The sequence below is a fragment of the Xiphophorus couchianus genome, chromosome 17, assembly GCF_001444195.1.
Source record: "Xiphophorus couchianus chromosome 17, X_couchianus-1.0, whole genome shotgun sequence".
Taxonomy (NCBI): domain Eukaryota; kingdom Metazoa; phylum Chordata; class Actinopteri; order Cyprinodontiformes; family Poeciliidae; genus Xiphophorus; species Xiphophorus couchianus.
The window spans coordinates 14630011-14656561 of record NC_040244.1 but is presented as its reverse complement, the minus strand read 5'-3'; the positions used below and the strand labels follow the sequence as shown (position 1 = coordinate 14656561).

At 39.7% G+C, this 26551-nt stretch overlaps 1 protein-coding gene across 3 annotated transcripts in view; it reads right to left on the bottom strand.

Annotated features, from left to right (window-relative positions):
* Positions 1-425: 425 nt before the first annotated feature.
* The window catches only part of LOC114160728 (anoctamin-4), a 48801-nt gene continuing 22675 nt past the window's right edge, over positions 426-26551 (bottom strand). For 2 of the 3 annotated variants that reach the window (XM_028043471.1, XM_028043473.1), the window contains 26 exons: positions 22487-22687; positions 22230-22378; positions 21966-22115; positions 20420-20520; positions 17540-17584; positions 17326-17457; positions 17133-17239; positions 16867-16922; positions 16623-16744; positions 15800-15934; positions 15403-15499; positions 14867-14927; positions 8922-9004; positions 8650-8790; positions 7353-7517; positions 7131-7167; positions 6828-6939; positions 5783-5840; positions 5135-5232; positions 4438-4580; positions 3306-3458; positions 3081-3228; positions 2847-2966; positions 2084-2189; positions 1664-1900; positions 426-956 (listed from right to left, as the gene is read on the bottom strand). In XM_028043471.1, coding sequence (XP_027899272.1) covers positions 1706-1900; positions 2084-2189; positions 2847-2966; positions 3081-3228; positions 3306-3458; positions 4438-4580; positions 5135-5232; positions 5783-5840; positions 6828-6939; positions 7131-7167; positions 7353-7517; positions 8650-8790; positions 8922-9004; positions 14867-14927; positions 15403-15499; positions 15800-15934; positions 16623-16744; positions 16867-16922; positions 17133-17239; positions 17326-17457; positions 17540-17584; positions 20420-20520; positions 21966-22115; positions 22230-22378; positions 22487-22687 — 2915 coding nt within the window. In that variant the 3' untranslated portion in view covers positions 426-956; positions 1664-1705. The remainder of the gene's footprint in view (positions 957-1663; positions 1901-2083; positions 2190-2846; positions 2967-3080; positions 3229-3305; positions 3459-4437; positions 4581-5134; positions 5233-5782; positions 5841-6827; positions 6940-7130; positions 7168-7352; positions 7518-8649; positions 8791-8921; positions 9005-14866; positions 14928-15402; positions 15500-15799; positions 15935-16622; positions 16745-16866; positions 16923-17132; positions 17240-17325; positions 17458-17539; positions 17585-20419; positions 20521-21965; positions 22116-22229; positions 22379-22486; positions 22688-26551) is intronic. The other variant, XM_028043472.1, reaches the window with a different exon arrangement.

Genomic DNA, 26551 nt, shown 5'->3' with positions numbered 1-26551 from the left:
TGTTTAAGAAGAACTCAGTCACAAGAAAACACAAACAGTTTGTGCTAAACTTATTGTATAAACATTAAATTATCGCCTCATTTATTTTACAAAAAAAAAAAAAAAAAAAAACAATGGAGGAGGAGGACGTGCGCCACTAATGATCTTCCTACGTGAGACATTCTTCTTGGATTTTATGGTACTACGTGAAACATTTACTGAGACTACAAAATAATTTTAATAATTAAAAAAAAAAAACAAAAGCTGACTCATGTGAAGGCATCAAAATTAAATCAGCTAAAGATAAATCATTTTAAATAATATAGTTTGACTTATAAATTGACTACTTTTTAGAATGACTTGTTTTGCAATTGTCTTGAAAGATATTACGCTAATAACATTAGCATCAATTTGAACATTTAATAAAAAAAATAACAAAACAAAGGGACTCAAAATAAATGTTTATTACTGCAGGTATTAATCTGAGCCTCTGTTTACAGCAAACTGTAGAAAGTACCACAGCAGCATCAATAGAAGAAACCTCATCTATGTGACTTTTATTGTTATTGCACTACACTACAGCAGAGCGTACGGCCTGACATTCATTCATTTCAACATTTTATTTACAATAAAGCAAAAAACAAAAAATGTAAACTCCCAGAACAAGGAGAAATGTAAACAAGGTTTATCATTCGTTACGCTCCGCAGAGCAGCTCCAGTCGCCTACAAAGGAATAAAGTTTTATTCTTGCTTGTAATCTACATTCAGGAGCTGAAGCCAAATACTGCTAAAAGTCTGAACAAGAGAGAAAAAGTTGCAAAATTGGCTGCCAAAAGTCCCGTGTGCTGAGGAGTTCTGACACAGAGGCTCCATGGTCGCTCTGTGTTAGATGCAGTTCTGTAATTGTCCAACAGGAGGTGCTGGTCTAACATGGCAGGAGGAAGACTTGACGATCCAGTACATGCAGAACTCCTCCACTGTAAAAGAAAAAGAAAAAAAAAACCCATCAATTGAAAGCCTGGAAATGAGAAAATGCTGATTTTAAAGCGTCTTCTATGGAGCTAAATTGGGGCCATAAAGTTTGTTGAAAAGAAAAGAAAGAAAATCTAAATGAAAAAGAGATTTGAAACCGAAATGTTCGAAATTACATATCAGATTCAAGATTATTTTTTTCAGTTTCAATTTCTGTTTTGAACAAACATTATGGCCCTAATTTAAATCTCTATAATGACCATCAAATATATGGTAAAAAGGAAGAAAAAAAAATGTTGGTCTGAAATAGAAGACTTCATATTTTTTACTTCTATTTTTCTTGAATTCAGCTGCAATTTTTTGTTTCTGTTTTAGCATTAGATTCAGATATTTATTGAATCATTTCATAGAAAAATTAGCAATCATCATATCAGGAATGGAAAAATCTTTTGAGGTGTTTGTGGCGGTTGCGTGTATTTATGTCTTTTGTCGACCGATCTACAATGGAAGTCAGCTGAATCTGGAACAATGCAGTAAAAACGCCAAAAATCACTTTTGTAAGCCATTTTTGGCCTTAAAAGTGTTAAAAGGAAGTATCTGACCCCACATGAAAAAAATAGAGGGAAAAATATTGAATATATAATTGACTTAGTTTTAAAAACATTTTTTAAAAATCAGCAGAACATAATGATCTTACAAAGAAGATAATTACTTTCTTTTACAACCAATCCAACAATGTAGCAGACAGTTGTATTCAAGGCCATTCTTTATGGTGGGTCCTGTCTTTCTTCTTCTTCTTCTCATCTTTCTCCTTCTGCAATCTCTCCAACTCGGCCTCATACATCATCTCCTGGATCAGGTACTTCTCTCGGCGCATCCGGTCCCGCAGGTCCTTGGGCAGGTCCGGGATTAGGTATGCAATCAGGGTCTTTATGGCGAAGACCATATGCTGTGGAAACCGAATCAGATCATGATGTAAATTAAACCCCATTTTCAGTGAAATGTGTCAATGAACTCGACTGTTAAACTAATACTGAGTGAGGAGGTTTGGAATAAACATAAAGGCGAAATTTCTCAGATACTTGTCTGCAACAAGAACAAAATAACGCAATCAGGATCCACACAAACAGACCTCAAAAACAATAATGAACGCCAGCCGGGCTGCCAGGACGTGCCAGAACTGCAGAGTGTAGGTGTATGGCTCAGTTGAGTCCGGAGGCTCCCTGTAATCCCGATACCTATTGAGTAAGGTAAAACAAAAGAAACAATCACTGAGGTCACACAAAAAACACTTCCATTTGTCTGATTTCTCCTACTATTTGGAAAGACATATCCTGTATTTGTATTTGGAAATGCAAAACAGTAGAGATGCACCCAAAAATTAGATACAGAGTTGAAAACCCAATCCTTTCCCGATCATTAAAACACACCATACCAACCAATTTGTGCTAACCATAACACTCTTCAGAGTGGACATTGTCAATGAGGGAAGAAGATTTGATATTAGTGATTTTCAGCATCGGTGAGGGGTGAGAGGACGCTTACATTAATTATTAATTTATAAATGTTGGTAGCATTTTGGATATCTTAGAGTTGTGGACAGGATCGATAGAGCGACAGAATGACTGACGTTCACAATTAGTCATTGTAAATGTTAAAACCAACATGCTCGCCATGTTGGTTTTGCTAGTTAAGAAATAAATTGCTGAAGACGGATTAAAATGTGAACTTCAATTGACAATGTGTTGCTAATCAAAATACCAAAGATCAGAAATCGCCACAGAACTCTAATTGTTGCATCTATAAAACATACGTAAAACATGTTTTGAGGCTTCCCCTTTCTTTCGGGTGTTTTGGGCACAACCACACAGATAACATAGTCCTTTAAACTTCACCTGCAGTACTTCACAGCTTCTTCAAACAGTTCAGAACCATTGGTTCTTGGCTGGGATCTCTTCTCAAAGTCAGAAACTCGGAAGACAGACAGACTGGCATTTACATAACCCATCATACACCTGGGGAAAAGCAAAGAAATAGCATTTAACACATATATTGAAACTGACATCATACACCATGCAGCATGGAACGAAGAGAAACGATGAACTCTTATGAGGTAAGATAACTCTTACCCCTCCCCTGCTCGACCCTGACCGGCACACGGTCCGTACTTGTAGGCATAAACGAGACGAGGGATGAAGTCTGAGGTGACGGCGATGACAAAGGCGTTGGTGATGACAGACAAGATGCCGATACCCTCCAGAATGCCATACCAGATTCCTGAGTCAAACAATAGTTAAGACACCAAAATAAGGCTAGAAATTATTTTACTAAAGAATTTATAGCCTTTTCCTTACCAATGTCTTTGGCTTGTGATGGAAGAGGTCGCCGCCACTGGGTGACAAACTTGTAGGCGTCTAAACGGATCTCGATGATGTTGTTGATCAGCGCCAAGAGAGGAGCCAAAGGAAACGCGGCCACGAAGATGGTGGTGAAGCCGAACTGCAAAACTGAGACAAAGACAGCACGTCTTCGTTGACCGGTTGAACGGTGCAGTAGGTGTAGTTGAGGCTCCAAGATCTTCTATCATCCGGTTTACTTACAGATCTACAATAGCATGTTTACGACTTCTCCATGACAACTAATCTAAGTAACAGTGTCAACCAAAAGAAAGAAACTTTCCAAACCGTCCCCTTCAAACAATGCTACGGTTTTCCTTCATTCACGGCTCTACCCAGCGTCTTCATTGATTGATTTACTTGTTCCATTCTATGACTACATAACTGCATATGTAGTCATAAATATGCTACATATGGTGGCATATTTAAATATGGTGGCATATTTAAATAAGGAGGAAGACCTTGGAATGTGAGGGGGCGTGTCGATGCAGATGAGTTCAGAGAGGCTTGGAGAAACAAGGTTATAGACAACTTTTGAAGTGAGTTCAGTATGAAATAGGAGGCCAGGAACAGGTGTCATATAACAGTTTGTCTCGCAACATATAAACTGTTTATTAAAAGGAATATATTTTTATTTGATTGTGAGTTATTTTATGACGTCCTTGTTGCATGAAAACAACTGAAATAGTTTTAAATACCACTTCACAAACCAAAATAATCCACAGTATGGCGCCATTTCTCAACAGAGCTTTATTAGGAAATCCAATCCTATCATTTCCATGTTTGTTAATTAATCTGCACTAAAACTTATTCCACTCTGACGCAAGCGTAAAAAAAAAGAGTGTTTCCACGTCCTGTGAAGAGAAAGGAAAGCAGCAGCGAATACCGGAGCAGATGGATGTCACAATTACATAACGTGTACAGCAGATCAGCTCCATAATGAAAAAATGTTTTGTTTGAATATTTTGATGATACTGGGACAGATTAAACCGTGTAACGCATATAAGGTCATCTCAAAACCCAGCCCCGATATGAAATATTTTCTGCGAGGCTGAATATAGAACAGAAACCGAATAGAGGGCCGACTTACTCATCTTCAGGTACTCATCAAACAGTCCGTACGCGTTCATTGACTGCAGGTTGTAGTCTCGCTCCCACTGGGGGAGGCTGGCCTTGGGGATGTGGCCGTGCTCTCTCTTTAACCTCTGTCGAGTCCACCAGTTCTGGATGAGCCTGGAAGCACAATGCAAGGCGACCCAACAGACATATGTCACTCCTAAAGTAGAGTTTGCTGTGTCTATTTAGCTTAGTGTCCATTCTACCGTTGTTAAAAATGGTTATAAATCAGTCACGGCTTGTGCAATTCCCTTATCTTCAAAATAGGATGTCAGGACCTTTTTTGAATGGACGGGCACATTTTATTCTTGAACTGGTGCTGAACTATTTTTTTCCCCCTCAACCAGTAGCCGTATGCACAATTTGGAGGTGCGCGCACTTCTCTCCAACTGTTTTCTATCAGTAAGGGAGCTAAATATTGTAGGCCCTGGTTTGTTCATTTAAGCTGATTAGTGAGAGCAGAAGCAAGTTTTTTGTCCTGACAGTGTCCTGCTTCAGTTTTCTCATTTGCTTCAACTACTCTATCGCACCCAGAAGCCAGACACACCGCAATCAAACACCAGCAGAGTCTTACTACGAAAGTGTAAGACTCCGCTGGTAAATGTTTAGGACCATCCACAGAGCAATAACAAAACTGAGCAAAAGAAAAAATGAAAAGAACCTGAACCTACGGGTAGCCGAGCTCCATGAAGTTGTTCCACGTCTGTTTCAGTACCATAATGATGCCCATCTGCATGCAGAGGTCAATCAGGCAGCCACTGGGATGGCACTGCAGCAGCAACAAAAACACATTAGATCAGCAATTACAAAAAAATCCCTGAACACTAATGAGAGTTATCATTAGTCTATTTGGTTTTGTTAGTAACAATTACTTGGGAACATGAAGCAATTCCAGTATGCTGGAACCTCATACAGTTTTGCCAAACATTTATTTGGCAAAAATGTCATCCGCTGAACAAAATGTATCTTTTGATTTTCCAGGAAATGTACGGCATGAACCACTGAGCACAGTCATGTTTCTGCACGGCTACAAAAGGCTGACAAGAACTGTCTTTGTCCCATTAGAGGAGTTTTCCATTTCTGCAGCTGCAGAGTCACAAGAGGGAGCACATTAGCTCAGCAGCAAAAAGTGTCCGCTCAGGTCTTCTGTCCCAGTGGACTACCTCAGTGCTTTATTTTCCTCGCATGTTCCCAGAAGTAGCACTTACTAGAGATGAGGGTTAAATGCTTGGTGAGTGGGTTTGCAGTAATAGCCCAATTTCTAATTTCTATCTTCGTGAATTCACAATTCTTGGCTATGCCGTCATGGGAAAACTCACTTCCTCCAGCTTCCAGCGATTGATGAGGCGTAGATATGCGCCTGGCCGACCGGTGAATCTGTCAATAAAACAATATTACTGACAATCACAGTCAAACATTTGTACTGACTCAGTAAGTGATCAACAAAGGGCTGGAAAGGCGAGTTCGATACAGAGAAACTATTATTTCACGTCAGAGGAACATCACTAAAGGATTTTTTTAACACCATTAATACCTGTATGTAACTCAAGTATCCACATATGTGCTAGCCTGTTCAAGAAAATTAGCTTATTAGCAAATTGCTAACATCAAATGACTGAGAAATAAGTAACTTGCTTATTTCACAAGCAAGTCTTTCACAAGAACAAGCAATGTGTTGGTAGCACATTCACAAGTGCTAGCAATGTGCTAAAATGACCAGCATCCATATTTCTACGACTTGGTTCTATTTTTATAGATATTTTTTGAAGTTGGGCAGATGGGGTTTTGGTTTTGTTCAGTCTTGTTGTTAAAAGTGTTTAGTAGGAGTTATAAAGTGCTATTTTTTAACTTTCTGTAGCAGCTAGCATAGCGGTAGAGCTAATGCTATCATTTAGATTGCTTACGTTTTCCTCTTTCACAGTTCTCCTGCTAATGACCTGTTAGCATCTCGGCTTAAAAGAAAGCAGTGTGCTCACTTTCTAATGTTATCAGCAGAAAGTTATTGTTAAATAAAGCTGCTGGCTCCCTCGGCCACCAAAACAGGGCTGTGGCCTTATCATTGGTTTATTTCAAAAACATATGGCAATGGGTGTTTTGCTGTACATTTGAAATTATATACAGTTAGCTACCCAGATTTATTACAAAAGTAGCATTGCTCTTTTGTAACATCAATAACACTTCTATTTCAACTTTTTTTTATTTCAACATTTACAAATAATTTTCTCCTTTTTTTTCGGACTCTATCTCCGTTCATAAGTTAGTGTTTTTTTGCCGTATAGAACTATTAGTTTCACACTAAGTGGCTGTTTTTACACTTACTTCAGTCCTGTCGTATGTAAGAAGCGTAATGCTAAACCTCCTCACCTTCCCAAAAAGAAGGCGATGTAGAAAGTTGAGCTGTTGAGATTGACGAACTGGAAAAGGAACATCTTGAAGGTGAAACTGTTCTCCCACTCTGACTCCGTCCTTGGCTGCTCTGTAGCCACACGAGAAACAAATAAAGTGCAGTTTATTTATGTTCCTGGTTTCAGGAACGCCAACAACTCATGGACAAGTTTACAGACCCAGACAGACTTTATTGTCACTCAACTGTACATTTGAAATGTACAGAAAAGGTGCTATGTTAATGACATTGTAAGACTTAAACTTGTCTTAAAGTCCACTCACCTAAATTTGTGAGGAAAAGGGCAACTTTTTCATAAAGCTGTGAAAAAAATAGGAACTCAGTACATCAGTCTGTCTGTCACCTAACATATGTGACAAAAAATGTAAAAAAATTACTGGCTATGAGTACTTTTGCAGAACACTGTACGCAGAAAGGGTTTCATCAAGCAGACAAAACGTTTTGCTTCTTGTCTGCAGAAAGTTAGCGGCGAGCGACTGACTCACCACGTTGAGGAGCATGATGACGCAGAAGTTGATGCAGACTGCCGTGCCTGTAGTTGCCACCTGAGAGTTGTTCCTGATGAGCGCCCAGCCGAAGGCGGCGAAGGTGCTGACCGTGATCACGCGGTAGATCACGATGCCAAACACGGCTGCGATCACCACCAGTATCTGGGAAATCGGCGGGACACAAAAACACGCTGCGTGAGAGAAAAGCTGCTAAGGTTTTACTAAGCTACAGCAGAAAAAAAGACGGATTTTGGATGCTAAACCTTTGGCTGCTTCACGAGCTCCAACTTTCTCACTTGGAACTCCAGCTAAACACTAAAAATACAACCTCTGAATACAAAGAGACCAACTGTTAGCTCCATTTAGTCACAGGGGACGGCTACTCTATGAGCTGCAAGCTCCTAAACTGCAGGAGCTTCGTCTCAGAGGGCGGGGCTATGTCCACCCAGGTGTTTTGCACAGCTGAATCGTTGCCATAGGAGATGAGAGGATTTTTTTTCAAACATACATGAAAGAATGAAGGTATGTTTTGATGAGGGAATAATATTGGAGCATGACCTAAAGCTTTACATAAGGCTTCTCCTTTAGAAAAAAAGGAGCAGTATTTAAGGAAACTGCATGCCTACTGCACAATTGTAGAATATTGAAAAGCATGCAGGTGCTGACCCACTTTCACACACTGTTTATTGTTCACAACAATAATAAACTGTTACATTTTTATTCCCAAAAGTCTGACTCACGGCATCCTGATTCTGTTTCTGTCAAACATACATGTAACACATAGAAGGTAATAACTGGGAGGAAATGGTAAACAGTTCCCATGGAGACGTGGCTTTTAGCCCAACGATGCTTCAGCATTACAGCCATTTTTGACATGTAGATGCAGATTTTTCTCAAAATGGAGGAAAAATACCCAGTGAATAATATATGTTCACTGATGTAGCAGCTGCTTCTGTTTGGCTCTTTCAACATTGTCATGATGTTATGATAATTAATTGCTCCAGCTTTCTTTTCGAATTCAGAAGCAAAAGTTGTTTACTGTCCAAATGTTAACTTAAAATATGAAATTACCTGTAAAAAGAAGACGTATTTAGTACAATTTTAAAGATTACATTTAACAAATGAGAAGGTACTTTGTCCTAATCTTACGAAAACTAAAAGAGATTTAAAAAATATACATATAAATACACAATTAGGTGACGGAGAGCCTGTGTCTGAAACATTTGAATAAACAAGTGGGAAAATTAAGAAGTTCAACTTATATTCACATTTAATCGACGTCTTAAAGACCCACCATGAAGAATATTCCAGACGACGAGACGAGAAGGCGGCTGTACTTGTCGGTGAAGGCCTGGTAGGGCTCGGGCTTTCCAGATATGGGGTTCATCCGCTCCTTCTTGGAGTATTTGGCCTCAAACTGGGGTCTGATTTCATCCTGAATGACCAGAAACAGGGGAGTTCGCGCACCACTTCACGCACAAAAGGAACGCAGAAACCGCATAGCGAGAGTTTTTAGACGCGCAGCAAATCAACCCAGAGGACAAAGACAGGAGTAAAATCCTTTACCTCTTCCTCCTCCCAGTCTATGAGGTCCCAGTCGTACGCTAAGACAGCTCTCCGTCTTTTCCAGAACTCCAGGAAGACTGTTGCTGGAGGGAGAAAAAAAAATCGTTTAGTTCATTATTCTCGTTGCGTGTTTTTCTTTGTAATTTTTTTTAGGAATAAATAAATGAGCAAAGCAGGCAAATCTATTTAATTGCCTTCTCTTTTTAAAGTGATAATCAATGTATTGGTCAAGATTACTGTGGTTCTGGTTGTCTCTTCTGCATTTTTTCCCCTTTTATTTAATTTTTGTCTCTTCATTATTGTTGCACCTCATCTGCTTTGAAACCAGGACCTCATGTGATCTACAGTTCAATTCTGCTGCAGCAACCCGACCCATCAACAAAAAGTAAGCAAATAATTATTTTATCCTACAACCATATTTATTCCTTTATAGGTGACAAATGTCTACAAATGTACAGCTTTAATTATGATTGCTGGTAAATTTTTGGGCAATTGAAATGGAAACAAGCGCGACGAATGGTGTGCTCACTAGTCAACACAGTAAATATTAATTCAGTCTTTATTTCAGAAAATCTTCTGTTGTTGTTTCACATCAACTGTACTACAAATGTACCGTTTTTTCCAGTATGTTTCTTCAGAGTGAGGGACATGTTAACCGCTCAGGTCCAGACTTGAAACCGCCGTGGAGGGTTTTCCCGACCTCACGGACTCGGAGGTCATGTGCAAAACTCCGAGGCAACATTTCTGGACTCAGCTGCTCCTTTTTTCAGCAAAGCAGCAAACTTTCAAAACCGAACCTGGGAATTTCCTGCCCACGTCAAGTTTAGCGAGATCTGGGTCGACTCAGTTCACCTTAAACCAATCCTGAAGAACATGACTAGGTTTGCATTTTAAAAGCCTGATTAAATCATTTAAACTATAAAGTGGAGGTCATTCCCAGAGAAAGTCCTGAGACAGAGGTTGGGTGGTGTGTCTCTGATCAAAGTCCTGTGGATAGCTTACTCATTGAACATGTTTACCTTCTCCTCTGCTCTAATCACTGCCCTTTATTCTCACAGTCTCTACCCTCCTCTCGTCTGCTCTGTCCCTCTGCCACGTCCAGGTCCGCGATCAGCCCTCAGAGGAGTGGGATGTTTTGAAAGTGAAAGGCTCAGCTGTCTGGGAAGGGCCCAGCTCTCCACTGGGAGCCGGCAGGGAGCCCATACCGGAGGGCCATAATGAAGGGATTTGAGCGCATTCTCCGTCGCTAGTGAACCCAAACTACATCCGTCGGGACAGCAGAAGAGCTGCGAGGTCGGCACGCTTTCCCGTCTGAGTTTTCCCTTAAAAGAGCTGCTGCACAACTTCTCTCATCTCAGATTCATCAGACGTTTTGAGTCTACGCATAGTATCTGTGAGTTGCAGTTTGGAATTGTTCTTTTTTACTTTAAACTCATCTCCCTGTAAGATGGCAGCAACTGTTTGAATCCAAATGTATTCTGCACAGTGGGACCAAAACCTACTTGTTTGCAGAAGCCATTCTCTGCCTGTCGCTCAGATTAATGATTGTTTTCTGAATTTCTTAGCCAGCATCGATCTGCTTCCATCCTCGCGAGATTCCCACAAATTTGAAATGTTTCAGTCAAGGATGTAGTTTTGTCTTCTTCTAAAAGTTTATTTCTTTGTTCTAAAGTCGAAAATCAGTAATAAAGTTTGAGTTCTTTAACTTAACTATAGTTCACAAAGGGTCATGCAGCTTTTACAGCGCTAGACAAATTTGATTTATCATGAATAAGAGTAAAAATGACTGTATAGTTTTCTGACCTCTGACCTAGCAGCTCATAGTATTGCAGAACTTCACAGGTTTGCTATTGATAGATATTTTGGTAAATTAAATTTCAAATAAAATAAACTTTTAGCAATGTAAACATGATTTTTTTGGCATCAGGTCGGCTGTTGGAGCAGACGGGAAGCGGCGGGATGGGATTCATTCGGAACCAGAACCTGACGCTAGCCGTCGTACAGACAGACATCGCTTTCAGGGAAGTCGCTGCATCATCAGTCGGTACTGGACCATTTTCAATCATCTCCTAAAAGCTGAATATCTTGTTTTACTGTTTGACTAGCGTAGCAGTCACATCTAGAACCTGGTGAGATTAAAATGGAATGTCTCGACATGTCGACTTTCTGGTTAATGTACCGTAAGTGCATGTTATTTTTTAAGGGCCCAGAATCTGATGGTGACCTCCATCTATATTTGACTCTTGTTTTTAAGTCAGAGGGAAGTAGTTTTTGAGCTGTTCTGTTTCTTTCAATGGTCACAGCTGTAGTAACCACAGAAAACGAAGAATGGACAAGACTATAATAATTTCTAAGCTCTGTGAGAACACCAGGACTGGTGAACTGTTAGCCACTAATGCTAATGTTGGACCTAGTTGTTGCTAAAGGGCTATTTTACACCTTATAGTCTGGATCACAGTTGATCACCTCTACTGGAAGTGGATAATTTTACTCTTGGTTTAAAGTAACACATCCAACTTATGGGTTCATAAGACCAAGATACAGACGGGATACAAGTCATTTCTTCTCATTGTTTTTGTTCAAATCACAAACGTGTTCAACAGGATCTGTATTCAGGTATGAGGCAGCATTTATGCTAAAGGAATGCAATTATTATTGAATAGTGAATTTAAAAATAAGCATTTTAAAGTTGATGGTTCTTTACATTGTAGCATTATCTGTGGTTAGCATTGCCATTGGTTCATGCTCTTTGGGGCGCCGCGGCATGGAAGATATGGGAACCCCTACGTAAAATCCCAGAGAGGTGGTCGGGTACCTTCAGCAGACCTCAAAAATGTGGTGCTGCCTTCAGATTAGCTCAAGAACAGCGCATAGAGAGCTTCATGGAATGGGTTTCCATGGCCCAGCAGCCGACTCCAAACCTTTTAATCTCTGATTCTCATGCAAAGCGTCCGACGCTGTGGCGCAAAGAGCAGAGGCCGTTTTTGTCAGGCCGTTGCCAGGGGAACAGCACTTGTCTCCCCCTTTATTGTGTCAAGTGTAAGTCACTGTGGTGTTTGGCTGTTTTTCAGGAGTCGGGTTCACTTTGGTGATGCCAATGTTCCAACAAGGCTGCGCAGCAAAGCACAAGGTCAACAGAGGACATGGATTTACGAGTTTGGTGTGGGAAAATCCAGATTTTATCTCCACAGAACGGCTTTGGGATGAATGAGAACTGAGAGCCAGGCTTTCCTTTGGGATGAGGACAACGTCCGCATGCGTAGATTATTAGGACACAGTTGCCACAGCAACATATCGCTTGTATGTCCCGAAAATACTGAAAATGGTGTGCAGTGTAAATCCGTCTGCCTGTTCTCTGCTCCTCCCCCTCAACAGGCAACAGCACCATCATAGCGCTGGGCGTGTTGACCTTTGCCCTGCAGCTGTGCTGCGTCCTGCTCTTCATGCTGAGATGTTGGAGGCTTGAGCGAAGAGTTCAGGAGGCTCTCCAACAACCAGACTCTGTTCACAAGCTCAGCGGTGAGTGATTTTGCTGCAGTGGTTCCGTGTTTGATCCAACATGCACACAGAAGGGCGGCAGACAGACGCCAGACGCTCATCCTGAGTAGATAGAAAGCAACCGACCACATTTCGTTGGGATTTCTTTTGTGACAGACCTAATTGTGATACATAATTGCTTCCAATATAGAATCTAGCATTTATTTTTATTCAGTCACTCTTATTCTGAAACCTACTATTTTCCGTAGGTCTGCCACAAAAAAAACATTAAAGTATATTGAAATCTTTGTGTATGAACCATATGTGAATGTTTTTCTGACTTATAATTAGTCTAATTTTTTCTTAAACTCCTCTTAGAGGACAGATATAAAAATCTTGTATTTATTCGTCTGCAGTCAGTTTTCATTTGCACTTTTTCAGGATATAAAATTAACTTTTTTCTTATTTGTGTCCCTTTAGGGCTCCCACACTATTACCCTGAGGGTTATGAACAGAACTCCTATTTGCTCTACAATGATTCTTCTGATGGTACATCACATTGCACACCCCGCGCAATAGAAAACTACAAAGATCCAGAGGATTTTGCACACTCACCATCTATACCCTGGGACCTTGTACAGCAGTTATGAAATAACTTTTTTTTTTACATTTCAATTTGCTGTGATTTAGTCATTCTGTCTTCTTTTGATATGAGACTGATGCAAATATGCATTGTATATTAAAAAAAATTGACACAAAGTGGCATTTCAAACAACAAACAAGTCTTTTAAAGAGGGTTAAACATGATTAGAACTAAAAATGATTTAAATTGTCCATAAATATTAAAACACTACACCATTTTTCGTGTGACTTCATCTGGCAAAATTAATGGTAGAAATTGTTATGATTCTTTACATCGCGACACGATTTATCATGGCTCTTATTTTGAAGAGCCTCTTAGCCTGTCATGTTGGAAGAATTAGCTAATAAAAATGTTTTTGGCTAATTGTGAAAACCTGGTTTCATCGATTTTGTGCCCTGCAGAAATAAAAACACAACAACAACAACAACAAAAAAAAAACAATGACGGAATTGATATAAATGACTTTCAACCACTGTAAACAGGCTGCGGTTAGCTAACCGTTAGCCAGAGCTAGCAGCTAGTGTTGCCAACTTTCACAAAGTGAAATAAAGAAAACGAGGTCGTAGAAGTATTATTCAAAGAATGCTTAATTTTTTTTTAAAGATTTTGACAAAAAAAGTACAGACAAGAATTTAGTCTGATTTTTTTTTTTATCACAGAGTGAGTATTAGATGCTTATTATAATTTACCCACATTGGCTATGCAAAGTATTAAACATGACTTAATCTTATCCTTTTGTACTTCTTTGCTCATAAATATGTGTCTGTGTTCTTATTTTACATCCAAAAGATGGGATTTGCCGAGGTATTTTATGGTGATGCATGCTTTCGATGCAAAGAACATGTCATTAATGACAAGTGTAGGAAATAACTGAGAAAAAAAAAATGGATTGATGAAAAACGGATTCAGAATCCATGTTTCCTGTCCTGCAATCTACAGGATTATTTCCAGGTAACCAAAAAGGTAATAGAGACTAAAATGAACAGTTATTAAGATTCGTTTGTACATTTTAATTTTTTCATCAGTTTTCACAATCTTGTAGCCCAACATTATTTTTCTGCCATTCAAAACCAGCATTTTGATTTAATCTCACATCATGTTGATCCCAGTCTCTGTCCAACTGTCTCCTCTGTGAGGGAATCAATATCCTCGTCCCAAACCTTGCTGTGTTTCCCATTCCAACAGTGAACAAGATTTTTTTTAAAACAAACAAAAAACAACAACGTCTGATTGGGCAGAGGAGATACAAGACTGAACTCTCGACCAATGAGAAACCTAACATGCGACTTGAGGTAAACGGCGTCTCTTTTGAGCTGCGGCTTAAGCGTATAATCCTCACCTTAAGATAGATTTGCACTGACACCGTATCGCATGTCAATTTAAGATGGAACACCCACGACTAGTCACGTTTCGGGGCGACGGCGATGAAATTGTTTCCATCTCAGTTTCACGGAAAACGTTACAATCGATGTAGTAAAACGAGACTGCAACACAAAGCTCCTGTGGCAAATTTTGCCCAGATAGCCTCTTTTCCTAAATGAATGAAACCATCTTATTGAGAAAAACAGCTCCGTGTATTTACGCAGGTGTTCTTTGTCTGATGTACTGAAACATATCCGCATCACAAAAAAACCCAAAAAAAACCCCGGCAAAAACCCTGGAAGGCGGACAACGCATTTCCCTAACACTAACACTGCAGTTCAGCTTGAAGTTTTGAATTTCATCTTTAACTGAGTCGTTAGCGTGATGGTTACGCTAAACCCGGGTGACAAGACGAGAACACAAGACACTGGGAATGTTGGGGAGCAGTTTAACAGGGACTCACCCCACACCGCCATGAATACGGCAAAGAAAACAGTCGCTCCATTGTCAAAGAGATGGGTGACCTAAAAATACAGACAGGGCTTTGTTTTACTGTCAAACAAATGCATGAATGATCAGTTCTTCCTGAAGCACTTGAAAGCTGAATGGGTAGAATCACACTTTGCACCAATCGGATGGCTGAAAAACCTGAATAATTGATTGAGTTACAAGGTAACAGATTTATTTTTCATAAGTGGAGCATTGCGGCTTATAAGCACAACAATAACTCAAACTTTCTTACAACTTAGATGAAAACGAAAGTTAACTTAATCTGTTTTTACAAGTTCAAAAAGTGGTAAAAAAAAGAATCACTATTTGGTAGAAATAGGGAGAGAAAAAAAGGAAAAACGATAAATCGTGCAAATGATTGAGTTCATTTCAATTTCTCATGTGATTAACTGGTTTATTGCTTATTGCGACAGGCCTAGTTAAAGTACCACATTTATTCCTCTGGTTGTTGTGCAGGTTGCTGCAGGAAGTGCTCTGCAGTGGGCGTACCTTTGCGTAGATGCAGCTGTCTGACAGCCTCAGGTAAGGGCAGTACTGGTCGCATATGGGACACATGATGGTGTCGGTGGCCTGGCAGATTTCTTTACTGGAGAAAAGCAAACACCAAATTAACCTTGTCCTTTACAAAGTCTTCATGTCACACATGGGAGTAGGAGGGGCTAAAAATGTACGTAAAAAGTAGACCTACAGCTGGAGTTGTGAGTGACTCTACAAAGTTTTAACTTAGGAAGAATCCATGTGAGCCACACTTTTAAGGTTTTATTTGCATGAGAATGTCAAAAAATAGGTTTTCCATGAAGAGTTACTTTGTCTTGGTCTACCAACAAAACTGTGAACAACTTACAAGGCATTGTTCATAGAAAGAAAAGAGCATTTGAGTGTTTACCTGACCGCGCAGTGCTCCAGTGTGAAAACCCCGTAGAGAAACACAAAGAGCCCGACCACGGCCGCAGGGAACAGCATCCCCGTGTACCAGCCGAGCCAAGCGAAGTAAAGACCAATCTTCTCGCCAAAATACCTCCTGAAGCAACAGCAGAGGATGTTAAGAAGTACGACGGTGCATTAGGGCTACAGCAGATCAAAAAGAAAGAATAAGATGGAAATTTCTGTCTAAAATCTCCGGAACTGTGAAACAGCAAGGCATTTTCTGAGTTTGAAAAGTTGAAAATTTGCTTCAAAAAAACCTCAGAAATGTTTTTAGAAAAAACATGGATTTTTTTTTCTTTCCTTTTTGAGCTTTAAAAGTGAAAAAAAAATGTTATTGTAATCCAGAAAACTCCCAAAAGTCAAAAATGTTCGACTTTTGAAACTCAGACATTTTCAAGCTTTTTCTACAAAATTTCCAAGAATCTCAAATTTCTGATGGTTTTTTTTTTTTTTTTCAAAACTATCTTTTGGATTTTTCAAACTCAAAAATGTCCAAGTTTTTTCTAGAAAATTTCGGAGATTAATCTAAAACGAATGTACATTTCTTTCCAGCAAATTGATTCCTCCTGTATTAGGCTTAAATAAGAGAGATTTATCTTTCTCTTATATAGAATGTCCCAAATACACCATCGTACTAAAGTATTGTTTGGGTTTCATCAAATTTCAGTTGTTGCACAGACCTGGGGTTAAGATCGAAAATTAGCCCAAATATGGGTTGCACTGTATTGTTGCATCTCCTTCTTTTAAATGCAATATGAAACATACTGTAGCTGTCTGCTCACCTGATGAGGTCCAGCGGCTGGTACTTGTACCAGACCCCCCACCAGGCCCAGCATTCATACAGGAGGTGCCTCTGGTTCTCTGCTCCGTGGGTCCGGATGGAGTTTTTGCTGTGGTAGCTACCCTGGTGCGGTTCAAACACAAGAAAATCCTGAACATGCTGAACGGAGTGAGCAGCAAAGACCTGAAAACAGGCGGTGGAAGAGAGCGACAACAAGAGCCGCAAAGGAAGGCGGATGTGATTACCTCGTGAATAGGGAACGCTGCCTCGTACGAGGTGTTGGTCAGAAGACGATTCAGTCCTGCAACGTGAGAGAAAACAGTTGGTAAGAACATTAAGTTAGGCCTCATATCCACGGAAACGTAGGAAGAAGAACAAATTCCCACCTAAAAAAACATTCTAGAAAAAATTTCTAAGTTTCAAAAGTGGAAAACTTTTGACTTTGGAAAATTTCCCGAGTTTTAAAAGTAGAAAAAAAATGTTGACTTTTGAATATCCAGAGAAAACTCACCCATCTTGTTTTTCCCCTCCTCATATTTGACCCGTTGAAGGATGTGGTGGACGACCCGGCTTCTGGTGGCGTTGTTGAAAAACGTGTCTTTGTTGTGGATGATGAAACTGGAAGGAAAAGGGGGAGTGAGAAGCACATGTAAAAGATTTCAAAATCACAAGAGAAGAGATGAAGTTAAAATGAAAAATCTCACTGATGGATCCTCGATCGACTGAAGGGAGCCGTGAAGCTTTCGTTCTCCTCCAAGTAGGGCAGAGTGTCGTTGTCAAACTTCATAGGCTTGCGGGGGAGCCATCCCCGAAACTTGTTGATGCGCTTCTCCATCCTGGAAGAGAAGTTTCGTTTAAAACCACCAGACTTATTGAGTTGGAAGTTTGCGGGCAGATTCTGAAAACTTCCACACTAACCTGCTCAAAAACTTGTGTCGTCTGTGCATGTAAAAGACCTTCCTCCTGCCAAAGATTGACGATCAAAGGTTTAGAAAATGTTGAGCTCAGGGAAACAATGGTATTAAGTTCTGTAATTATGGACGCATACCGCTACGGTGTGTGACTGATGATGTGTATGAAAAAGCATACAACCTCTTTTTTTTCCTTATTGAGATTTAGAAATACTAAAAAAGATGGTAGCAATAAAAGAAAGAAGCTAGCAAGAAAAATAAGATGCTGGCAAGAAAAGAAAGAAGCTAGTGTTGAGGAAAAATGATTATTTTTAGTGCTTAATACAGTTAATCTTACGGCATGTGTAAAAGGTATATTGAACATTCTTATTTTGAAGAAATTTCTTAATTTTGAACAGGTTTGTGTTAAGGATTTAAAACTAAACTATTGATGGGCAAGTATTCAAAGTACAGGAACCAAATGTAGATCAAAGGGGATCTCTCAATGGGGCTCCTGCTGTGTTGTCAGAGAACAGGAGGCCATAAAATTAGCATCTCCTGCAGGGCACTATCACTTGAGCCTGGAGGAGAGAAGTCTGTTTGGTTCACAGAAGATCAAAAGTCTTCCAGAACCAACATCTGGGATGGTGTAAAACTGAATACAACATAGAATGTTGAAACCACTAACATTTAATTTCTAAGACATTTTTCTAAGTACTAATAGCATGCTTTTTAATGAAGATTGTATTATCTAATTGTAGAACTACTAATCTAGTAAATGATGAATGTATTTGAAAATTGTACTATCTGTGACAATATCAGAATCAAATGGAAATTGTTTGAATGAAAATGTTTTGTTTAGTATTAGAAAATTGCTCAGGATTTATGCTAAATGGGGTTTTGTGAAGATAACCTTTCTTTGAACCAAATTACTGGATTTAAGTTTGTCCTGAGAATTTATGTAAGGAGAGATAACGGGAGAGACTCCGGATTCCACAGGTATCTGTGAAATCTTATCTCATGTTTTTCTTTACCCAAATGACCGTAGAATCCAGGAGGCCAGGACGCAGCTGTTGGCTGTTTTGTTGAACCAGAGAGCAAATGGCCTTTGATCTTTGGCGTAAATTAGGGGGAGTTCTAAGTTTCTCTGAGTGTCCAAGGTAGCTTCCAGTTGGTCAACCAGAGGTACGCCTTAATTGAATATATTAAAAAGGAAAGACACACCTTCAGTATAAGAGTTCGTGCACAGGAGTAATAATTCAGACAGCTGCCACTATTTTGCTTTTTTTTTTGCATCAGCTCTCTCCAAAGACGCGTCTTTGCCTTTTCTTTGTTTTTTTTTCTCTATTTTTCTTGTCTCAGGTAATGAATGTATATCTCTGTTCCTCTGCAGTTTTGTTGTTAATTCATACGTTGCTTTGTATGGGATTAAACTCTGTAATTCTGTGACGTCAACACGCATTGTTGTTTTTTCTTGTGGCCGCACGTCGCCCGCTGAGAGGACCTGGGAGTTTGAGGAAGAGAGAGAGCCAAACTTTTTTCCAAAGTTAATTTATAAATTATTCTTCCTTAACACTAGCAAGAAAAATAAGATGCTGGGGAAAAAAGGAGGAAGCCAGCAAGAAAAATAAGATGCTGGCAAGAAAAATAAGATGCTGGGAAAAAAAGGAGGAAGATAGCAAGAAAAATAAGATGCTAGCAAGAAAAGGAAGAAGCTAGCAAGAAAAATAAGATGCTAGCAAGAAAAGGAAGAAGCTAGCAAGAAAAATAAGATGCTAGCAAGAAAAGGAAGAAGCTAGCAAGAAAAATAAGATGCTAGCAAGAAAAGGAAGAAGCTAGCAAGAAAAATAAGATGCTAGCAAGAAAAGGAAGAAGCTAGCAAGAAAAATAAGATGCTAGCAAGAAAAGAAAGAAGCTAGCAAGAAAAATATGATGCTGGGAAAAAAAGGAGGAAGCTAGCAAGAAAAATAAGATGCTGGCAAGAAAAATAAGATGCTGGGAAAAAAAGGAGGAAGCTAGCAAGAAAAATAAGATGCTGGCAAGAAAAGAAAGAAGCTAGCAAGAAAAATAAGATGCTGGGAAAAAAAGGAGGAAGATAGCAAGAAAAATAAGATGCTAGCAAGAAAAGAAAGAAGCTAGCAAGAAAAATAAGATGCTGGGAAAAAAAGGAGGAAGATAGCAAGAAAAATAAGATGCTAGCAAGAAAAGGAAGAAGATAGCAAGAACAATAAGATGCTAGCAAGAAAAGGAAGAAGCTAGCAAGAAAAATAAGATGCTAGCAAGAAAAGGAAGAAGCTACCAAGAAAAATAAGATGCTAGCAAGAAAAGGAAGAAGCTAGCAAGAAAAATAAGATGCTGGCAAAAAAATGAGGAAGCTAGCAAGAAAAATAAGATGCTAGCAAGAGAAGAAAGAAGCTAGCAAGAAAAATAAGATGCTAGCAAGAAAAGGAAGAAGCTAACCAGCTTGAGTACTGTAGGAGTGGCAGTTTTATGTTGTCTGGGTGTTTTGCTGGACCACCCAATTCGATACCAAGTAGCTTAAGGAGAACAAAGTCAAATTTTGGAGCCACCATCAGCCCAAATATTAGGCTAATAGAAACTTTGGGGACAGATTTGAAAACATGTGAACAAGGAGGCCTAAAAACCTGACTCAGTATGTTTTGTAACCAGAAAAATCGACTTGAACAAGATGAGTTCTAAGTTCCATTAAAAACCCCAAAACAAGATTTTCAGGGCAAACATTTAGATTTACAATCATTGTGAAAAAAATAACAGAAATAAAAAATCAGGATCAAAGAACTGTTATAGTTTATCACATTAATATGGATGCCCCAGTGAAGATGTAAGCCATGTCCAAATGCTGTTGTTTTTCACAGACGAATGACTGCATAAGTCTGAAAACTCTCACCTGAATGGCATGCGGATGTTCATGAGCTCCGCATAGCGGCAGAGAACATCCCACGGCGCATGCAGCTTCAGGAAGATCACATCGCTGTTTGTTAAAGAGGCCTGCGCAGAACAGCAAACACACAAACACACACAAAGCAAAACAGGTTCAGTAACCGCGGACCACTACTTTCCTCAGGCCGCTCGGCATCAGCATCCTTAACTCTCCGTACGTTCCAGCAGCGTGGGTGTTTCGTTTAAAAACACCCATGATCTGCAAACGACTAGTAGGAGATCTAAAAATAACCGAATGACTCCGTGAAAGAAACACCCACGGCCGAGAGCTGAAAGAGTTTCATTGATCGTTCTCTAGATGCTCCAATCAGGACGCGGGCGCTGCTACATCAAAGACGGGGTTGAAAGATCAGAGATGATCCAGAAATTTCACAATTCCAAGAGACGATTTCACAACAGCATCATCAAATCTCTTGATTCTGAGGTGGGAGTAGAGTTCTTATCCTACGATTTCAAAGCTGGCACTAAAGCACTGAGCGTTTTAAGATTTACATTGGTAAGACTGAATGTGTTATGAAACCAAATTAAGACAGAACACAATTTTATAAGACCTTAATAAGATTCTGGGTGTGTAGGCGGAGATAGCACCCTGTCCCTCTATACTAAGAGCTGAAGAGAGGAACAGGCTAACGTTCCTCTCTATGTCATAAAACAGACAAAGATCCTTCATAAACCACTACTCAGTTACTATAAAAATCATTTTGTCTGGCAAAGAGTAACCACGCTCTAAAAACACAAAATCTTATCAAGTATTTTTGATCTACTTTCTGAAGCAAATATCTTGAAATAAAACAAAACTAACTTATGAGTAACTTTTCAGCATGATATGCAAGTCATTAATTCTGTAATATTGATGAAAAAGCATTAGTTATAAAGTGAAATATTCTGCCACCAGACATTTTAACTTATAATATTTGAAAAAATTTCTTGACTTAAAACAAGCTTCTGTGTCTTGGTACAGGAGCTTGTGAGTCTATTAAGGTTTTTGCACTAGGATCTAGGGCTGGATAATAAATCAATAACAATATATATCGCAGTAAGACACGTGATCAATATCAATAAAGTATACAGTATGTCTGATAGAATATTCAATATTCACAACATTCTTAATATCTCTGACAGCGAGCGAAGCTAGGTTGGTGGCGTCTAGTAACTAACTCACTCTTTGGTTACCAAGCAACAACCTGTTGAGTAACTTGCGCAGCAACAGTTTCATGTTTCGCCACCATGCCAAATAAGTGCTTAAACTTTAAATGCCATAGCACATCCGGGAGAACGTGTTTTTGGGCCATCCTTCTTCCGTATTATTGTCACAGCCTACAACAGTAAAGGTGAATCCAGGGCACTTCCAGTTTTGAACAAGGGTTTTATAAATATCCCACTATGACCACAACCTCATCCTTAACACCTATTAGCAAGCTAAATATTTACAAAAAATACACAACTTGTTAGGCTCTAGTCACGTGGCACATATGTTTTTCGTCTTTCCTTACCTCCTTTTCCATGTGTAGCCCCTCGGCGCGGATGTTCCTCTCAAACATCTCCCTCTTCTCGGACTGGGAGCTGGACTTCCTGTAAACCAGGATGTAGTCTATGAGACTTTTTCCGTCCCCGAAGCAAAGACCAGTCGATTTGTTCCTCTTCTGTGGACAAACAGACAGAGAGAAGTTGGATAGTATTTTTCTTTTATAAAATGAAATCATCAATTGGAATACTGCTTTTTTGTGTTTTCCAGGTTTATCTTTTTCTTAGTCTACCTGCGGGACGGCTGACTGCGACTTGCTGTTGTCATCCAGGATGCTGCTGTGAGTTCCCGGGTTCTGGAGGGTGGAGTCGTCGTCTCTGGACGGGGTGCTGATGCCGTCTGACCTTTCTTTCTGCAGCACCACCTGGACGTCCTTCACGGCTAACGCAAAGACGAATGAGAAAATAAACTAAGTTATCTGGAGAGAGAGAAAGAGAGAAAAAATAAAATAAAATAAAATAAAACTAGATACGCCTTCAAAAGTCCCACCCAGTGGAGGCACGTCGCCCTGAGTGCTGGAGTCCAGGGTTTCGGCCGACGACTCCTCCATGACGCCGTCCCTCTCTCGGTACCGGAAAGCAAGGGGTCTGCCGGCTGGCTGGTAGCCAGAGGCCGAGGGCCGCTGCAGCTCTCTGTGTCGGTGCGGGCTCTGCTGCTTGGGCTCAGATCCATGTAGAGATAAACTCACATCTGCAGAAACGCAGAGGAAACTCACTCGTGAGTTGTGTCTTTGCACACTTCGCGGTGATGCAAAAGCAGCATGTCCACTCTGAGATGCAGTACCAAACTGAAACGGACTTTTGTTTTGGAGGGTTATGTGCTTCCTCTGTTGATGTAAAGAGGTTTAGAGTTATTTCTGCTTTAGGTTGTACTGTCCTAATATAAGAGGACAGTTCTCTGATCTAATATAAGATTGGTCAATAAATCAATAACAGTATACTGTATATCGCGATTGACACGTGATCGATATCAATAGATAATAAGACTGAACTCTGAGCCAGGACTGCATGGCATTCTGGGAGATGTATTCAGAGGGAATGCTTTAGCTGCTCGACTTCATGCTAATGTTTGCATGAATGGATTTGAAACAGTCCAAGTTTCAGAATCCCTAAGATTTTCCGTAATATAATTCCACAAACACTAGCAGCACTTCCATTGACCATGAAATGTTGCAAATTGGAATTACAAAAAAAAACATTGCTCAATGGAAACACGGCAATTACAAAAAACTGCCCTAAAGTTTCTTGGAGGAGGGGGGTTACCCGGCTGTATCGAAGTTCGTGTCTTTCACAAAAGCAGCGATAGAAACACTTTTTTTCACATCACGAGTCACGTGATCAACAGCCAGATGTTACTACTGACGAAAATTACAAAGTCAACAAGAAGTGTCAGGAGAATGATGGTATGACATATTTTTTTTATGAACTATCACATGGACAATGTTATTCGTGTGTGATTTTAATTGTACTTCTTGGTTAATGGAAACAACACAATTACAAAATTATGTTTCGTTTTTTTTTTTTTTACTTTACGGGAATATTGGCAAAGTTTTGCGCACATTAGTAATGAAAACACAGCTAGTGTTGGGATGAGGTGTCCCATAACATTATGCGGGACTGCTGGTCCTGACCTGTTTGTCACCATAATTTGAAAAAAATAAATAAATAAAAAAATGGAAACAGGAGGCAGTGTGTCATTTGTGATCATTCATAAGGCTTAACACTGAAAATCTACACTGGTCAATAAAACCACAAGATAACTGGAAATTTTTCTCAACTGGATTGACTCCCGGATTGATAAAATTTCCTCAGTTTAGCCAAAAAGATTAATTATACTCAATCCAACTATCTATTTCTCTCTTTTTTTAACCTTCAGTCCTTAATGACTGCCTTCGTTTGTGACAGCAAATGTGACTCAGCTGAATTTTTCTGCTGAGGGATAGTAAGAAAGAGAGAGAGAGAGGAAGAGAGAGAGAGAGACAGAAGTTGGGGGAAGCAGCTTTTAATCAGCTGCTGATGCTGTGGAACACCGGAGCCCCTGGATGCAGAGAGCGGTAAGAGATCAAACTCCCAACAAGCAAAATTACTGCTCAGCCAGTCATCCTTGAAGGGTTCCTCTATAGTGGGCTTAAGTTAATAAAATGGATAATAAAAAGCTACTGTCGTACTAGCTGCATTTCCATTACAAATGTGTGCAAAATATCATCTATATTCCGCATATTATATTATCTATATTCCGTAAAAAAAATCAAACAAAAAAAAAAAATCAAACAAAAAAAAACATAATTTCTCAACTGCTGCGTTTCCATCGATGAATAAGTCATCAGTGAAAACATGTTGTCATCTTCCACCACTTCCTGTTGACTTCTCCGTCTTTTTCGTCAGCAGTAACATCTGGTTGTTGGTCATGCGACTCGTGTGACGCAAACAAAGTGTTTCCACCGAAACACTGTCGAATCGACCGAAACAATCCACCTCATCCGAGCGCAAAGTCTTTTTAGCGACGTTTTTTTTTAATTGGCAAATTTATTTTCATAATTCCAATTTGCGTCAGTGACAATGCAGCTCACGTTTCTTGTATGTTGACAGATAGAAAAACATAATGCTATGTTGTCTTAGTATGAGGAAATGAAGGTCTTTGAGGTCAAAGCCACTGTGAATAGTGCATGTATATCGGGATGGAGGGTGTGGATAAGTTATCAAATAAATAGCTCAATCAACCAGACAACAGGTCTGGAAAAAAAGATTTCTAGTTTTTTATTTTCATCTGAATAAATACCTATCGCCTTGTTCTGTGTTTTCTCTGGATAATCCAGTTTCAACCTACAACCCTAACCCTAACTCATAAAGATGCATATTCGTTTATTTGGAGAACCTGCACAGAACTAATTCATAATAGATCATGAATAGACAAGTTGGGCCTGAAACATCAAACTTTAATGCTTTAGAAAACGTTCACTCCTTTTTTTTGGCACTGTTGTCTTAATTGGTGCTTTTCTGTTATCTTTTACCCACATTTGTTGATTTTGTGTGCAATTATGTAACAATTACATAAAAATATCAGAAGTGCTCCACTGTTTTAGCTTTTTGACTCCACTTCCAGTATTTAATGCATTAGCGACCCCATTTCCTTGGTCGCTACAGAACGTCAACCCTGCTCTCATTAGTGGAAATTAGAATTGCTTACTATAAATGTTAGCTGTCTGGGGACTAGGATGTTACAGATTAGTTTACGTCAGGGGTGCCCAAAGTGGGTTCTCGAGGGCCGGCGTTCTGCATGTTGTAGTTCTCTCCCTGGTAGTACCAACAACCTTCTCAGCATGTCAATGCTCTTCTTAGGCCTTCTAACAAGACATCATTGGATCCAGGTGCGTTAAACCAGGGTGAGAACTAAGGATGCAGGATGCCGGCCCTCCAGGACTGACTTTGGACACCCCTGGCTTACGTAGTGCTGCTGCTCCGACGGGTCACACTGTAACGGGTTAAACAATGCATCTGTGAAACATTAACGGTGCCTGTGTAACGCAAGCTACATCTGAGATCGCATGGTGAACTGATGGGAGCGCACATAAAAGAAAAGAGAAACTGACCTCATCGTCAGATCTCCGTTTCATCAGATACCCTTTCATCTGGCTATTGCTTTCACCCTTTTATATCTCCAAAGCATTCCAACCGGTCAAAATGCATTTATTCACACGAGGCTGAAATATTTAGACTGCTGGTGAGAGTCATTGACAGACAGGCACCAGTGAAGCAACAGAACGAGCATCGGTTGCTTTCACTGATTCCACTCAATCGTTTCTCAAATGATTAGTGTCTTCCAAAGTGAAAAAACAGAAAATAACAACCATAAAGCAATGTTTTCACACTGTTGTGCTGAAATAATTGCTGGTTCTTGGATTATTTTTTATATACTCTCAGAATGAATTTCAAAACGTATTGATTGTCATATCCCACGGTTGAAACCTAATAGGGAAAGGTATAGGTAGTTCAAACACATTTTGATCACAGCATCAACTGAAAACTCATAAAAGAGAAGTGAAAATGAGAATGTTTTATAGAACTACATGTAATAGATAGTACATTCCTGGAACCTAACAGTTACTTTCTGGGAATGCAGGAGTTGTTTCCTTGCCATGCAGAGGTTGTTTGGTCCTAACCTGTGTCTGGTGAATTAATTTATTCTTCCTCTGGTTTTGGAGTTTGATGGAATACAGCACAAAGGAGTTCTTGTACCTGTTCCTTCTGTGACAAAGCATTCTGAATCGCCTCCCAGATGGCAGAAGTTCAAATTCACCCTCCCAACACATGAGCTGAGTCCATAGATATTTTATCTGCCAGTCCTACAGCCTGTGCTGGGCATTAGCTAACTGTGGCAGTGTGAATCATAGCTAAAATCTCTACTTTGGTCTCATCTGTCCAGAATACATTTTTCCATGAGCCTTGGGTTTCACCCAGATGCATCTTTGCAAACCTTTTTCTTGGCAACGCCTCCACATGAGCAATCGTTCAGATTTTTGGGGTTTTTTTTGCTAACATTTCTGGCATAAACTTC